The following is a 17,998-nucleotide window of genomic DNA, read 5'->3' as shown; positions in this document are numbered from 1 at the left end:
CATTATAAATCCTGTGATGAGCTTGCCCTTGCAAAGACTAGTTCTTATCAAAAGTATAAAGAGGAGCTGACTGACTACATGAGTAACTCACTACCTGGTGATGCACCGTTTGCCTTGCAGTGAGTGTCCCCATGTCCTTAGGACACCCACAAGCTCATGTGACTAACATGTAGCCTGTAGCACAGTATGGGATCCCACATTGCCAGGGCTTGTGCACTTGTATTAGCGTCTGTCCTCTGCACACAGAGGCAGGTCTAGGCTATAGATAGTCACACCACAGCCTCTGTGTATGTGCTTCTTGTCATCAAAAGAGTACACTCCAAGAGTGTTGATGGAAGGAAGGGCCACATTTCTCATTGGCATTAAGTTCAGTGGTCCAGGGTCTGCACACTGGCATTTAGGACTTTATAGTTTCACTACATTGTATGTGATTTCAATCACTTTGGTGTCCTAAAACTTGTTTTTAACTTGTGGTGTGTTGGTCACTTCATTCATTTTTAAGAACAGGTAAGAATGTTCTATACCTCTGAAAAGAGCATCTGTAAAACAGAAATGGGCAAACAAGATTACTTCTTGAGTCCTCGGGCTATGTCTCCTGAGTTACTTATGTGGCAGAGGTTGGCAGTGCTTGCTCGCCTTCACTCCTGCCAGGTGTGGAGGAGAAAAGGCAATGAGCACAGCCCCTCCCCCACTGTGATGAGCAGAGCCTACCCACCTGCAGGTAGGGGAGGCCCAGAGCTCTAGACACATCAAGCTCACAGTGGGGGGATTACACTGCTAATGTGTGCCTGCTGCCTCCTCTTCCCTAATGCCTGTTTTTAGAACTTGAAACGACTTTAAAAACCTAATGTCAGACCATTATTTTTATTAAGTACAGCAGCCTGTAAGAAACTGTATCTACTTTTGAGGATGTTGGCATATTATAATCCTGTATCACTAATATTCCTTCTTCCAGCCCATAAGTATTCTCAGATATTTTTCACTGGTGATCTCACATACATATTGCAGCCTCCTGTGTAAAAATGCCAGTTCTGTTGGAGAAAGATGGTAAAATGGTGCAGTGTTTACATATCTTCATGGTGCTGTCCCATGTCTGTATGGGATGGTGAATTGAAACAACAGTCACTCTGAGCAAGCCTGCGCCTGTTTTTAAGTGCCCTCCTCACAGAATAGTCAGTAAACATGCACACCAATCTGTTTTCTACGTGACATACACACAGTACTGAGAAACACTGGGAAGTTTTTGTGATCATCTGAAAACTGGCTTCATATCAACAGCTAGGATCCAGATCGCTCCTGTGAACATAGCTTCCTTGGCTTTGAAGGCCTATTTGTAGAGGGTGCAGACATGCTCTTTGCCTTCTGAACATTTAATATTTTGTTATATCTTTTTTTGAGTTTTTAAAGCTAGCAATGCTTTTCTGCCTCTGTGCAAGCCAGGCCCAGTATTGCAAAATAATTAATACATATACACATTCACATATACTTGAAAGTATACACACCATACATGCATGCATATATGCTCATGTTCATGGATGCTTTATCATCGGATTACCCTAAAACATAGGCTTAGGGGCCTTATATAATCCATATTTCTAGCATCTCACTCCACCCCCTTTACTCTTAAATTTTGATAACCCTTGTTTCTTGGGCAGAATTTTGCCATTACCTAAGGGAGTGAAGTTTAGGATTTACTAGCTATATTTCTAATCAATATAAGTTAATGTATCAAAAATTAACCTCTTTGTTTACAAAGTGTCACTAAGGGTGGAAAGGTGTTTCCAAGATACTTGATGTAAATAGGAAGCAGGTAGCTTTGAGTTTTGGGTCATTTGCAGATAAAATATATACAATATATATCTTGAAACCAGGTGATCATTATGAACTGTTGGTGATTTCCAGTTTTATTGGTAGTCCCCAGGACAAGGCAGTACTTTTGTTACGTAATCTGACAGTAAAGAATTTGGTTGCCTGTGTTGACTGTAACTTAAAAGTCTTATGTGAAAACGATGTTACTTTAAAACTGTTTTCTCCTTTCATAGACCTGATGACTTTGGATTCAGGATCTCATTTCTGTCCTAGTTCATTTCAATATAAATATAGGGAGTCTGCTAAGAGCACCCCATTATGGTTTTATGTAGAATCCTTCTTCCTCTCTTGTCTTGCTGCTGGTGAGGCCAAACTAATTGCAGATATGACTAGACTTTTGGCCCTTCATGCTTCCCTCTGAGGACTTTCAAGTGAATTGTTCCTGATAGTAGGCCTTCAGGTTGTGCTAGGCCTCAGAGCACTGTTCTAAACAAAACAAAGAAACAAGCATTCTACATTTTTCTCTCTGTATTTTTTTCTTCTCTGTTATTTTTAGGTTTTTGTGGTTTGTGGTTTCCTAAAGAGATGAGGATATTTTATTATAATATTATTTTATTTTAGTAATGAATTGACTGTAATCCCAGCATTATTGACACTTTGGGGGGATGTTATCACATCGAGTATTATCACATTGAGTATTTCCAACTCAAATGGCCATCCTACAAGTACTGATTATATTTATCTTGAAATTTATCTAAGTTCACACCTCTTAGGTAAGGCATTGATTAGAATTGATGGTGTGCCCCTCCCTTGGAACTTTATTGCCTAAAGCCACTATAGGAGAGTCTTCTCTGGCCTCTGTAGTGTCTCTCTTGAGGAAACATGTTGAAAGGCTGCTGAATTCAGGCTCAACTGGATATTCTAGTACATTGTATACATGTAGCATGTAAATTTAAGAGTAGTTTTTTTAAACAATTTATATTTTTGCTCTTTTCTTTTATAGTTATATTTGTCATTAGTTCATTGTTTTAAATACCTTAAACAGAAATTTCAATGTACCTTTGATGCTATTGGGGTTTTAAAATGTGAAATATTTTATTCTCCTTATATATGGAATTAAATATATATTCTTTGAATATTCATTCCTAACCTCAAACTCAGATACAAAGAATAGTAAACAATCCTTTATTTCCTGAGTATCAAGTAAATGCTGGTGACTACTAGTTAATTAGAACCAGTTACACCAGAATTCTCTGAGCTGTTGTACCTGGTTTACTGGGACATGATTCTCCTAAGTCTCTATTTGCTCAACAGAATTATGGGTGGTTCTGTGCTTCCCACCATGTGATGGCAAACTATGTGCATGACAGCCTGCTTTTTAGTCCTCTCTTCTTCTCTGAATTCTGTTTCATTGGGCAATGCTATAATTTATTTTTAAGATTTAAAATCACTAATAATATGTAAGCATCAAATCCTTACATATTAATGATTAACTGAATTCGTTAACAGAATTAAACTAAGCGTAAACTGGTAGAGCCCTCACTTTGCTCAGCATTTGTATACATGTGCAGTAGTGTAATGTGTTTCTGCTCATGAAAGCACAGTGATTTAAAATGTTAAAGCTGCCTTTAGGCTTTTCAAGAGCCCTGGCCAGAACTTGAAAATACCCTCTTCCAACAGTTTCGTAAACAGAGTGATAGCCCAACAGTACATTATAGGCTGCCGCCAGAGAGGGGGCTGGCCTTCTATCTGAGGACAGCCTGGGTAAATTACACTGCTAAGCATGTGTGTGATAGTACTTAGTGCAGGCGTGCTGTAAGGTGACTTCTCTGCCATTCTAGCTTTAGTTTAATTTTGTTAACAGTTTCAGTTAATCGTTTACATATGATGATTTGATGGTTACATATTTTTAGTAACTTTTAGTGCTTTTTAAATATCAAAAATAAACAGTGACTTATTGAGTTTACCACCCCTACATTCATTATTCTGATCTTTTAAAAAGTCTAGTGTAATCCAGTTTCAGACCAATCAGACATGCATTTGTGGTACTGTACTGCTATGGATGGTGTAGACTTTGCTAATAAGATATTTTCCTAGTGTGACTGTAGGTTTCATGGTATGTGAGTTCCGAGATTGATTCTCTGTGTCTGTCCATAACCTTCCTCTGCAATTAGTGACAACTCTTAAGTTTGCATGCTACTATCTTTTCCTTAATGATCAACTCATTAACAGAATTTTCTGTTAACATTGTCTGCCAAATAGTATGAATCATACTTCAAATAATAAACTATTATGTGAAATCCCTTTAGACCTGTATTACCCAATATGAGCAAAATTGTGGTAGAGACCAAGATTATCTTGTTTTTATTTTGAAAGGCCTACAGTATGCAGCCTTTCTCCAGGACAGCAGCCCCAGACAAGGTGAACTAATTTTGCACTATGTTATTTTACTTTAATTCTGCCAGTTCATTTGTTGGGTTTGTGTGTGTGTGTGTGTGTGTGTGTGTGGTTTTTTTTTGTTGTTGTTGTTTTTGTTTCTGTTTAGCATTGTTTTATTTTGTTTTTTTGATTTTTTAATAGAGCTTAGCTTGTTTAGATCAGCTCAGACAGTTTTTCTAGACTTAGTGTGTACTATCTCATACTGCTTCCAGCTGTGACCTCTGTTAGGTGTGAGTGGGCTTGCTCCTTAATGGCATTCTTGTTCTGAAGTAGCATTTTACACATACTGCTAAATAGGCTGTTTCCAGAGCATCTGGTGACATCTGGTGGCCTCTAGTACAAATGTAACCTCAGCTTATTGGCATATGGTACTGATGGGAGTTGGCCTCATGATTTAAATGATTTCTGTTTGCTAAAGACAAACTGGAGGCAGCCTGGCTGGCCTGTGGTCCACATGGCTCATTGTTACCTCAGAAATTTTTATGGATTTGGAATCCAGTTACTTTTGTGCTTGACTTTTTTATGTTTTGTGTATTATAAATAGCTTTTGCCATGATTAAAATCATAGAAAAATGAATTAAAATAAAAACATTAAATCATGAAGGTTGACAGTTTTTATTATTAAGTCAATATAACCATTAATCTCGTTAAGATACTTCCAAACAGCTGTAAGAATTAAGTACTTTGTTTTAAGCTTTGAATATATTCTTTAAAAATAGAATAGAATTTTGAAACCTATTTTTATTACATTTATATATTTAATATATTAACAATTTTAAAATATGAAAATGAGATAGGTACTATACAATGTATGTATGAGATGTCTTTCTGAAATAAGTACACTGGTGACTACTTTTGATTGACCTAAGCATTATATCCATGTCTTTGTGGTGACCCTGAGTCAGACATGATAGTGTAGACGGTTCTTCTGAATTTTTGTGAGATTAGAGTTTTCAGGGGCTATACAGCTTCAGGAACCAAACAATGTTCCTACTTTTCTTTATTGTTCTGGTCAGTGAAGACCATCAATTTCTTAGTGACATGTAAACCCAGAAAGTTTATATTCTCAGAGAGGACACCTCGGCCCTGTTTATGACTCTAGGTGTGGGCATCCATTTGAACATAACTGATTACACTCTTACTGAGTGGCTGGTGGCATTCATATGTGGCCACAGTGATCATGGCGTGTTGATTGCTTGAACCCCATTTGCTGGGATAATATTAGTATCTAAGAAGATGAGGAAGCCACTCATCCTTGGAAAGAGTACAAATATAAATACAAATAATGGATAGCTGAGCCCAACTGTGGAATGTCAGGATTCCCACCATAAGCAGCCTTGGCCGTGTTAGCCTGCTTTCCCTTTGTTCACTGGGGTTCCATCTCACACTGACAAAAGAAGGTCAAGACTTAACCTTTACTCTGAAGTGCGATTTTAGGAAAAGGGACAAGCAACATTTATAAAGAATGAATTCTCAGCTCAGAGCAAATGGAACAGAGTTCTGTTACCTATTCAGCTGTCTTGGCGGTGCAGAGACCTCACAGCTCAGACATGCTGAGGAGTGCCTGGGTGGCATGCACAGCTTCCCTGGTTGCTAGGACTACCAGACACACAGGAATCCAGCCTTCTTTCTCTTGGTTTATATGGTAATCAATCCCTTTTAGATGGTGTGACTCAACCTTTAGTTTTTCCATTTATTTTTTTAAATTTAACAGATCCTGAATATTTGGTGACTTGTCAGAGGACATGGGCATTTTGATTTGTTGTATTTTCAGTTAAGTATTGAATACAGTGGCTGAGATACAGGTATAGTGAGTGAGTGTCCCACATGTGACTGCACCTGTCCCCGCAGTGTGGCATGCCAACACTCATTGTGTAATCTGTAAAAAGCAGGACAAAACACAGGTCTGTTTGTTGGAAATCTAAAGCTCCTGGTGGATATGAGGCACTCGGTTTATAATAGACATTAGTCCTTAGATTCTAGTTTTAAATGAAAGATAATATTAGACCTGGGATTGGCTCTGGACATAATTCACTTGATAGTTGGTTGCTATCAGATCACCGTAAGGTATTTCTGAGTATTGATATTACATAGGAGAGAATCAAATTTTAAAGTAAATTTCTAGGTATTTTCTCCCGTTTTTAACATTAAATGTCTTAAATTGTTTATAATGCTTAACTTGTGATGGACTTTAGTTTCAATTTTGTTCTTAGTTATTGAAGATATTGACAAAATGTCATACAAAATTATTTTGTATTTTTTGTAGGACTGGGAAACAGAAACTCATGACTGGTATTGTTTTGAATGCCATTTGCCTGGAGAGGTGTTGATATGTGACCTGTGTTTTCGTGTGTATCATTCCAAGTGTTTGTCTGATGAGTTCAGGCTTAGAGACAGCAGTAGTCACTGGCAGTGCCCAGTTTGCAGGGTGAGTACCTATGAGCTTTCATGTGCTGGTCAGAGGGTTGAAATTAATGAATATTAGTGTCACCAAGGTGCCCCAGATGGTCTTGCCAGGTGAATGATGAATCCTGGAGGGTGGGGGTTACTTGCTGAAATGACTCACAATGAACACGACACCCATAAACGGGCATCGCAGACACACCCGTGTTCAGGGTGGTGCACATCTTAGAGGATTTTAATCACATAGAAATATCTTCTCTTCACATATTTTACAACTATTTCTAGATCATGTGACTGCTTTGAAGGCTAGCCTTTCAGAACATGAACTGTTTGCCGCATGGAGGTGTGTTTAATAATGATTTTGTAATACCTGGCAGAGTTGATGCTACTGACCACATCTCAGCAAAAGGCACAGTGTTGGAACACTCCATTTCCCATCCTATAGCATGGAAGGTGCTTTTTCTTTCTGTCCTCATGTTATGGTTTACTTTTTGCTTATATTTTCTGCGGCGGGTGAAGGGATGGGACAGTTGCACACTAAGAATTTTAATGAAAGTAAAATGTATTGTGCGGTTGGTAAAATACATATTTTGCACAATAATTTCCTCACTGAAGACTATGCATGCTGTGAGACTGTAGTGTGCCTGTATATGAGCGAAGTGTGCTGACTAAACACTGCACTCCCAATGCACTGATGGCGATGGTACAGAGTTGTCTAATTGCTTTACAATTTGTTTTATAATTTGTGTCACTCAGCTACGTAGCTGGAAATAATATTTCAATCATTGGAATATTGATTTACTTTCTTAAAAAACATTTTTATTATTTTCTTATTTTTTAATAAAGTCAAAGGACGTGGTCAGTGAATGCCGCACTCACCTCAGTCCTCTGTAGTCACCGAGTCGCTGACTACCTCAGCCCTCTTCCCACGGGCTTTCCTGAGTTACTGAGGTTGTGATTACTGGAGCCCATTTAGCTTAAAAAGGAGACAAAAGACAGTTAGGATAGCATTAAAAACCTGTTTCAAGGTGAATTATTAGGAAATGTGAGAAGAAATCAACAACTAAATCTGGCTGTGCAAGTGTCAAGGCTGAGGTTAGGGATGTCTTCCAGAGTTTAGAGCACAAGCTGTCTACGGTAGAGTAGTGCAGGCCTGGCATCCGCCGCCGTCCGGAGCAGGGCTGCATCCTTGAGTTCTGTGTTCATGGATCTTGATCATGCTTCTTAAAAGCAAATACATATCTCTTATCTTTTAGGAAATAAACCTTGACCTCTCACAAGGAAGAGCTGGGCCTGGTGGCACAGGCCTGTAACCCAGCTACTCAAGACTGCTGGGCCTACAGAGTAAGTTCAGGGCCATCTTAGAGAAACCAGTGAGGCCCTGTCAGCAAAACCAAGCAAGCCACCAAGCAGACAAAAACTAAGAGAGGCTGCTATGTCTAGGTCAGCCTGAGAGCGCTCTGCAGCTCTCCATCAGTGAGCGAGAGCCTGGGCTCAGCCCCACGACAACAAACTGGAAGGGCTGAGGGAGTCAGAGCAGCAGCAGGGAGGCGCCTGCCCACACCTTCCGGTTCTCACAGCTCTTCAGTTCTTGTCATAGCGAGGCATTTCCGTAAAAGCTCTGAGAGCTCTGAGGTAGCGTGAGCACAGTGGCCTTTGCGATATCTATATAAGACCTAGAGATGGAGTCACACTTTGAAGAAAATAGTATGTATGAAGTTCTGTTTCAGTCTCTTGTCCACAGTTGCTCTGCTGGGTTCTGATTAGTTGTTTGCTTGTCTGTTTTTAGCTTCATTGTTAATTGACTGAGAAATGCATGGCTACCTCATTTTATTTTTGTTTTTCCTTGTTTAATTTACATGCTTTATGATATGAAGATATGACTGTACTTATGCAAATGATACTGTAAGTCATAAAACCCTGTACAAGATGTGTTTATAGCATAGTCTGTGAACTGTGCCCAGCAAGACTCAGGAAGCCCATGCTTGAGGCTGAATTTGGGGAATTTCACCTTCAATCCTGAAACCTCCAGAAAAACCATAATTTCTAAGTTCTGTTGTTTTAATAGTTATGTTCAACAAAAATGATAATTGGTAATGATTATTTTTCTAGTATGAAAAGGAACAATAACCTTAAAATTGTAATGGCAATTTAAATGTGTATCAGGTGAATTTTTTTGTTAATATAGTTTTTAAAACAAAACCAAAATTTTAAACATAATAAAAATCATGTTTAATATTTAACAAATAAATGTCTAGGTTGACGTATTCTTGGACTCATGGAGGTTGGGGTTCACAGACTAAAACCCTAAAACTGTTGTTCCAATCAAAATCAACTTTCCAGTCTCTTTCCCACTAATGTTTGGGGATAATTACACATACAAACAATGAATTCTGTAGAGAAGAACCTTATTTCCAGCCAGAAAAAACTAGAACAGAAGCCAGTCATTACTACAAAGTTGTAAGTTTAAAGCAGCCATGTCTCTAGTCACTGGTAGAGATTGCAGACTGTTGTGCCATAGCTCGCAGGTGGGTGACCTCCCTAGGAGTAGGCTCTGTCCCAGTGGCCAGCTGCTGCCGGGCCAGCCGCCTGGGTCTCAGGTCTGAAGGTTGATCAGACAGTGTGCACCATTCTCAGCCAAAGTAATTTCATCAGAACTCATACTTAACCTTAGCAATCTTACATCTCAAAGAATGTTCCTTTACAATGCTTGCTTTCTAAACAATGTTACCTTGCAGACACAGCCAGTTGTTTTAAAAAAAAGGAGCTCACGAATATCTATTAGATTTTACTTTGAAAAAAATGTCCTCCACATGTAGTTATACACTCTTGTTCCTGGGAAGTTATGTAGAAAAAGTCTTAAAATCGTTTTTTAAAACTTTGCAGTAAAGTATTCAAGTAACACAGAAATAAGAAAACTCACAAGAAATAAGAAAAGCAAAATTCTCAGAATTTCTTTTCTGTCGGTGACGTTCTTCAGACGTTTGTGCTGTGCATGCTGTGTGTGAATCATGTGCATTCCTGGGTGTGGTCACCTTGTCTCCACACGACCTGTATGGAGAGCTTGCAGCAGAGAAAGCAAAGCCCCCTCATCCAGCCGGGTTGCACACGTGCACCTCCGTGTACTGCCCTTCCCCCGCGTGGGCAGCTAGTCACGGAGCGCTCGCGGCACTGTGGGAACCATGCTCGCGAGGTGCTGCAGCCTTTACTGGCCGTTTGGTTTCTGTCAGCGGTCTCCATTACACTTGTCTTCATTTTCATTATCGTTTCCAAATTACAAAGTCATTCTCCTCTCTGATGTCGTAGTTTGTGGTAGGCTTGTGTGTGCGTCTGTGTACTGCATTTTATTAGCCTGCTAGCTTCTTAGGACTGTTTGAGTGGTACCTGTAAACATTATTTTTGGACTAAGGAAGCTTGGAATTAGAATAAAATGAGGAACTATGGTTCCAATTAGAATCAATTTTCAGTTTACCTTTTCCTCCTAATGTTTTGAAAGAATATAGAATACACAGATAAGGAACTTTTGAGCAATGTTTTAATATACAGGCATGGTGGTCTGTCATTAAAAACCTCACAACCACTTGCTAGGGTGGCACCATACTGCCTATGGAGGTAGTCCTCCTGCTATTCGGCAGTGGTGGAAGGCTCTGTGCTGTTCCGTGAGCCTCCAGCCAGCTATGCTGGGACTGCCAGAGCAGACAGCGTTGTTCTTAAAATATTCATACTTGGAACCCTGTACAGCCCTAAGAGAAGCATCTTCTAATGTGAAAATGTCATCCTTGTCAGAGTGGTCTGGCCTTTCCCTACCCATCAAACCCTTCTATCACTTCAAGCATTCTAAAGAAGGCCCAGGTAGTGGTGGCGCATGCCTTTAATGTTAGCACTCAGGAGGTAGGGGCAGGCAGAGCTATGAGTTCAATACTACCCTGGTGCATAGAGTGAGTTCCAAATACTGTCTGGGGGGGGGGGGCATTCTAAAGGTAGACACAGACATTCTCCTAGTGTACAGATTCTGTACCAAGCTGTCTGTGAGAGCAGTAAGCTTACTATCTGAGCAAGTGACACTTGCTCTCTGTCCTTCATGAACCATCAGAAGACTACGTACAACAGACAGAGATGGGGTTTCAGAGTGGGCCCCATCTTCTTCTCCCTCCTTTTAATATATTCATTTTCCTCTATAGGTTCATTTTGCTTTTTTGACTAGGAGTTGTAGATTCATGGTAGTACCACAGGTTACATTAATAAACACATTTTACCCTGTGAATTCTAGTGTGCATTGGCAGCAGTTAGGCCGCTGCGTTGTTATGTGATTAACATAGTCAGTGAATATCAGGAAGGCAGTAATCAAAAGGTCTGGGTGACCTCCTTGCCCCCTTCTCTGTTTCCGGGCCTTATATAGAATACTGTTTGGAGATTTGCCCACAAGGAATAACAGAAATACCACTTGACTGCTCATCACCTTATCTGACTAAACTACACTACTTTACATCCCATATATTGTGTGTATGTGTCTGCAAACCACACAAATATCACATATACCACACACTGTATATATATACTACATACCTGATACACATATCACAATACACCTGACATTTTAGACATCACCCATGCTACACTAGATATATTATACACACAAATCCTAGACATTTTCCCCACATACACACAAAGCACATACTATACCAGACATCACACACCAGATATTAGTTACTGTACATGCACGTCACATACATCACACACTACTTCTGGATTAAAGGATTGATCTCCTTAAAGCATGGAACATACGATTGTTCCCATAGGTGCCTCAACACTCTGGGAAGTGCTCATCCCTTCTTAAATGTCCACATGCCATTTTTCTCTGTGAAAAAGTGTTTGTATGAATTGCATGGTCAATTAATGTAGCCCAGTAGTAAAGTATGAAAATGTAAGAAATATAAGAAAACAAAAGATAAATGTTGGTTATTATTATTATTATTATATAATGCCTTGGGCTTGAGCTACAAAGCTCCTTGAGTTTGCAGCCTGTGGTCCCTAGCCCTTGGCCTTAACTCTAAGGAGTCCGCTGAGGCCTCTAGCCCGGCTCCATGCCGCCACAGCTTCTTCTGAACATATGCCAAGGGATAGATTCTGCCAAAACAAAGAAAAAATCTTCAGAAGTACGCATGTGGATAGGCTGGAGAGATGGCTTAGTGCCTCAGAGTATATGCTCTTCTGAGGACCCAGGTTCAATTCCCAGTACTCCACAACAGGCAGATCATAACTGCTTGCACACCAGCTCCAGGGCACCTTCTCAGGCACTGGCCTTTTAAAGTTAACTTTTAAGTCCTATGTAAAGCCCCTGGTGCCTTTGCTGTCAAGCACAGGTCGCAATGTGCCCCTTAGGCAGGTGGAAAATCAAAGGAATAGAACGTGTCTACTCCTAAAGCTAACCATAGAGTGTCTATGTGGAGGAGCATGGGGTCAAGTGACCTAATGTGGAAGCAAGCCCGCTGACTGCAGGGTTGAGGTACTTGAAAGCTGTCTCGTGGAAGAAGAGCTGGGGCTGCTTCTGTCCCCACTTTGTGCTTTAGGGACAGGGTAGTGTAGTGTACCCTAGCTCCTGAAGCAGGACGGTTTGCAGTTAGTGTCACAATGAAGCGGGACCGAATGATAAAGGACAGCTGTTTGCACGCAGTTCCCCCGTCGTGTGCCTGCTTTGAAATGGCTGCCCTTGTCATTTGGTCAGCTCACTTTTATGAATGTGAGTGACTTATTACAATTTTTACCCCAAAGTAAATCCTTCAAGGTCCATATTAACAAATGTGGAATGGATATCTGGCTTTGAAGTGAAATAGAAGCTGTTAAATGGTAATACTGAAAATAATGACCATTGATCACATTAGTTTAAAGATACCTGTATCCCATAAATATAATTAAAAGAGAAATAGAAAATTAATTTTAATATGATGCTGCCTGACGTTTTAATATGATAGTCATAAGGTGGCTTTTCTGCTCCCTATGGGCTTAGCCAGACAAAAAAGGAATAAAAATTCTGAAAAGGGGAGGAGCCGTTCAAATCAGTCTATGACAGAAAGTGTGGACTCCTGGGTATAGTTATCTACTCACTGTTGATGCTACCTAAACCCACTCAGGTAGGAAAGAAGTCACATGGTTATACATTGCATTTCCTTGGTAAATGTATCAGTGCTACAGTAAACAGGCTTGGAACCAAGGAATGAGCACGGTGCAGCCGGTCTGGGGCAGTCGGCTATTAGGTCCTGTGACTTCCCTTTTGGAGGCTGGGTAGCTAGTTAACTGAACTTTATTATAGTTTTTCTTTAGTTTTATTTTTATGTAATATGGTTGGGGTTTTGCCTGCATGTATGTCTGTGCGCTACATGTATGCCTGGTACTCACAGAGGCCAGAGGAACCCCTGGAACTGGAGATGCAGATGGTTGCAAGCCATCATTAAGGGTCCTTGGAATAAAGCCCAGGTCTTCTGCAAGGACAAGTGCTCTGACTAAATAAAGCCATTGAGTCCTCACAAAGTTTATTACAATGCTCAGGAGCCGAGAAGATAACGCTAGGCTTTTCTGTAGTGGAGGGGTATGATCTTAAGCAAAACTTGCTTAGTGTTTGTAGCATTAGTGAACAGAAAATACATAATTTCTCCTTGTCCACAGTGTAGAGTGGATGGTGTTGAGGAGGAGGGATTTGGAGCTCTGCAGGCAGAGGTCTCACTGTCTGCATGCCTTCCTTCTTAATGGCAGAGCAAGTAGCGAGGAGTGTGTTGGCACAAAACAAAAGGGAGTGGGCAAGAGGGCTCAGTGGGTACAGGTGCTTTGCTGCCAAGCTTGGGGACCTAAGAGCCATCCTCAGGACGTAACATGGCAGAGGAGAGCACTGACTCCCTCACCTCATCCTTTGACCTCTCTCTGTGTCAGTGCTGTATCTGGCAATTCTATAGAACTGGCCTTTTGACCAGGAAGGACCATGCCAACGAAATCATATTCACTCTGACTGAAGGAGGTTAAGGCAAGCATAAGCCTCAGCGCTGGTGAATGAGTTAGGGAGGGAGGGCAGTGTGGGCTGTCTGTTCAGTGATTCTGACAGTCATGCTTGCATTAAAAGCTGTTCTTCCATGGCTTGGAGTAGCTTTCCCTCTATTAAATGCTCCTACACCGGCACCCCATGGCGGGGCCTCAGCAGACAGCGCTGTGTTTGCTTCCTAAAGGTATCTCAGCAGCCTTGTTCTGTGCAGTTTTTTCTCTTGCGTTTTTGATAACAAGGAATTTCCGTATATTCTTGGCTGTCCTTCTGGAGCTCTCTATGTAGACCAAGCTGTCCTGGAACTCACAAAGATGTCCTGCTTTTGCCTTCTAAGTGCTGAGATTAAAGATGTGCATCAGCACACATGCCTTCTGTGGTTTTTTTTTTTTTTTTTTTTTTTTTTTTTTATAAAATACTAAACCTGAAATACACCTGGTAATGGGGAGAAAACCCTCAAGACCCTCAGGTGTAAGGGCGTCTTGTAGCCTGCGTTTTGTTCCCATACATCCCTGGGAGAGGTTCTGCTTCTGGGGAGAAGCACACCCCACCCACTTTGGGAGATAGATTCTATCACTCTGTGGGTCCAGACACAGCTCTGTGGCCACTACCACCTGTCAGTGTGTATGATTGAGAGCAGCTTCAGTCTCTAGAGAAGGATTTCTTATCTGTTGGCAGAAAAGAGGAATTTGGTTTCCTGTAAAAGGGATGGAAGACACGCAGGCGGGCTGTGACAGGACCTTCAAAAGTGGTTTCTGAAGACTAAGTCCTTTACACTTAGGAGTGCAGCAGCAGGTGGGATTTCAAGTGCTGCCTCAGTATATGCCTATGGTTTGGGGTTTTATTCTTTTGGGCGTATACACTGAGGAAAGTATATAGATTATAAACATCTAGGTCTCTTCATTCAACTAGCCTGATCAGAACCCGGTGAGTGACTTAGAGACATTGGCAATTTTCCTTTGAGGAGAGACGTAGGTTGAAGAGTGCACACCGCTCCCTCTGTGGCATCTGAGTACCACTCAGGGCATGTGTCAGCACGGCTGGCACTGTCTTCCCTTCTGTCAGGGCAGAGTTAGCTTGTTCTAGGACTTTATATAAATGGACCCTGACTTTGTATTGAAGGCTTCTCAGCTGGTATTGATATGATGAACTAAAATAGAAAGTCTGAGCCCAAGGAGAACTTGTCAGGCAAGGGGAAGAGTCTTCTGAAGGGACGAATGAAGCTTATATTTGAAGGCATCTGGCCAGTTTGCACTGGATGTATCTAAGAGGGTGAGCCTGAGCTGTCACTCTATTCTGGAATCGTCACTTCTCAGCCTTATCACATCTTCACTTGTAACTTCAGCAACTCGCTGAGACAGATTTCACCAGAGGAAGAAGTAGTTGTCATTTTTGTCCTACTGTGTATTCCAGTGAAGTGAAAGTTCCAGACTCAGACTCTTTCCACAAGTAGTACTGTGTATGCTATGCAGTAACCCTGACCATACAGGTAAGGCCAGAACAAGCTGGGACAAGCGAGGGGATAAGCCCTTGAATCTTCGTAGAGTTTCCTTGCTGCTGCAGAGTGCTTTACAGACAGAAGATTCTAGTGAAGGTGGTTTAGCCATAGCGACATTCCAGTTTCATCTGGTTTTTACACATAGGAAAAGCACTGTGTTGCTTTAATTTATATGGTACTGGCATCAAAAGAAATTAGGTTTAAAATATGGAAATACTCCATAGGATTATGTGTAGAGCAAGGGTGCATAGAAACAGTTCAAAGAGCCGAGGCCACTGCTGCCAGCCAGGCGCTGCAGAGCCCAGCTGGGCCTGAGCCACTCCAGAGGCCGTCAGAGGAGAGAGCCGCTCCTGCCTGCTCGATCTGTGCAAGCTAGCTCCAGGAGTTAGTGAGAATATGTCAGTGCTTCAAGATGGTTGGTTGTGTATTTCCTTGACATGAGTCACCTACCTGCATACCGTAACCCAATCAGTAGCATTTCATGGCTCCTTGGTATCTGATGCTATTGTGGATGGCTGTCTGGACAGTTCTCACTGAGGGAGACTGATCATTGAGGTGAGCAGCACTGATGTGTGTCCACAGTGTGTAGAGTAGACCCGACAGGGCAGCCTGCCTAGGGGCAGGTGTCTCCATGCTCCCTTTTACTTTTACGGGACGTAGACTTGTTTTTCTGAATGCTGAGAAAAAGCACAGCTCACCCATGTCACCCCACGTCTAACACTTACCATCTGTGCTGCACAGTGGGCTAGGCCATAGGGCTAAGGGAGACAGACACGGAGTACGCTGCCCTCTGCCACAGAGTCCGGGCTAAGGGAGACAGACACGGAGTACGCTGCCCTCTGCCACAGAGTCCAGGCGACAGGTGTAAATGAAAGGAAAGCTAGGTCCTAAGTGGCTATCTGAGCAAAGTGTGACTGACACATGCCTGTAATCCCAGCACTCAGCCAGCTGAGTTCAGTGCCAGGCTGGCTGTCCTGCAAGGTTCAGGCCAACCTTCCTTCTACAGGGAGACCCTATTTCAAAAGATAAAAGAAATGCCTGAGATCGTTCCTTGATAGTAAAATAGTCAGATTGTTAATTTATATATATAGTGAAACTGGAAATATTACTTTTCCTCTCCATGTTTAGCATATTAAAACTACTTTGTGTGTGTAAATAACTTCCTGTATGTATAGCTTTCTGGTAGAAATGATATTAGCAGTGGAAAATCATAATCTAGTGGCTAGAAAGTTGTGACATTCATTGAAATAGGGCCAGCCCCATTCATCTTGCTGAAGTACAGTGTAACCGTGCTTGGCCTGGTGTGTGCCTTAGTTCTGATACAGACATTTGTCCGAGTTTCTAAAGTGTCTGAAAATGACATGAAATCTGAAATCCAATTTTCTTGAGAGATAAATAAAATTATCTTAGTAAAAATTTATATTTCTGCTAGTTTTGTGTATGAGCTAATCATGTCTATAGCATGAAAAATAGATATGTTAGTGTACTCACCGTGCACAATTCATCAACATATTAGTTTTAACAAAATATGATACTGTTTGGTAGTAGCTATTTTACAGTGTTCCTAAAAGACTAACTGCTGATCTTTGGTAAACTTAGAGATTCTCTGTTATATATATTATTTCTTTTCATTAAAAATTGCTTTGAAGTTAAAAAACCAGGAAAAGGAAAATTTTCATTTCATAGGCACTATGACAAGTATTTTTTTTTTCAATTCTCATCTTTTTGAGGGACATACTACTCATGCTGTGTAACTACCACAGACTGCATCAAGTGATGGAAACAGTCTAATGTATTATTTGCATGCTCTAGTCCTTTTACATATGGACATTAAGTGACGGGCTCGCCTGGCCTCTCCTCTCTCCGCAGAGCATTAAGAAGAAGCACTCTAACAAGCAGGAGATGGGCACCTACCTGAGGTTCATCGTCTCCCGCATGAAGGAGCGGGTGAGTGTGCTCTGGCTCCGCCCACCCTGGGGCTCCTGAGTGGGAACCATGGCCACACCTGCTGACGTATTTGGCTATAGTTTGGTTTCCAAGACAAGGCCTCCATATGTAGTCCAGACTGGACTTGAATGTCTGATTCCCTTGCCTCAGCCTCCTGAGTGGTAGGACCAGAGGCACGCACTACCTAATTTGGCTGCTGTTTTATTCATTATCTGCGACAAAAGTTTTTGTGTTGGACTGAACTTTGTCTTTTGCTTTGTATTTGCATTTGACATAACCATTTTATTGGCTGCATATTTTATTAATTTATTTAAAACATATTTTAAATATTAATTTATCAAAATGAACATTTGCATTAGTGTGCAAATTGCATTTCTTAAATAGCTCTTCTGTCAAACCTTGAAGAATGCCACATTACATTAACTCTACACATTGTCCACTAATTATAAAGAATGTCTTAAGATTATGAAATACTTTGACTTTTAGGAATTGGTGTTTTACATGTCACTTTATATATCTAAAACCCTTTTAGGCTATAGACCTTAATAAGAAAGGGAAGGACAGCAAGCATCCGATGTACCGGAGGCTGGTGCACTCAGCTGTGGACGTCCCTACCATACAAGAGGTAACTTGGCGCCTTTACTCGCACTTCCGCGTGTGTAACTCCAGGTGAGAAGGTGAGCAGCAGCGTCACGGCGGCGGTGGCCACGGTAGCCTGCTATGCCATGCGTTGTTGCCCCCATTCCAGCATTGAGACAGTCCTGCCGATAGCCGAAATCTGCAAGGCATGGCTTTGAACCACTTCAGCTTCTGATATTTACTGATTACAGGAGGCACATTCTGTCTGGGGGAACTTGACATTTGTATGTGCAGTA

At 41.2% G+C, this 17,998-nt stretch overlaps 1 protein-coding gene across 13 annotated transcripts in view; it reads left to right on the top strand.

Annotated features, from left to right (window-relative positions):
• Zmynd11 (zinc finger MYND-type containing 11) overlaps positions 1 to 17,998 on the top strand; it is a 78,766-nt gene that overhangs the window by 49,151 nt on the left and 11,617 nt on the right. For 6 of the 13 annotated variants that reach the window (XM_052156453.1, XM_052156452.1, XM_052156451.1 and 3 more), the window contains exons 4-7: positions 4,186 to 4,230; positions 6,515 to 6,676; positions 17,046 to 17,123; positions 17,656 to 17,748. In XM_052156453.1, the coding sequence (XP_052012413.1) occupies positions 4,186 to 4,230; positions 6,515 to 6,676; positions 17,046 to 17,123; positions 17,656 to 17,748 (378 nt within the window). Of the gene's footprint in view, positions 1 to 4,185; positions 4,231 to 6,514; positions 6,677 to 8,337; positions 8,359 to 17,045; positions 17,124 to 17,655; positions 17,749 to 17,998 lie in introns of those variants that run through there. The other 7 variants (XM_052156459.1, XM_052156458.1, XM_052156455.1 and 4 more) reach the window with 3 other exon arrangements.

This window comes from Apodemus sylvaticus, chromosome 14 (assembly GCF_947179515.1).
Source record: "Apodemus sylvaticus chromosome 14, mApoSyl1.1, whole genome shotgun sequence".
Classification (NCBI taxonomy): domain Eukaryota; kingdom Metazoa; phylum Chordata; class Mammalia; order Rodentia; family Muridae; genus Apodemus; species Apodemus sylvaticus.
The sequence above is the reverse complement of the archived record's forward strand: the minus strand, read 5'-3'. Positions and strand labels throughout refer to the sequence as shown.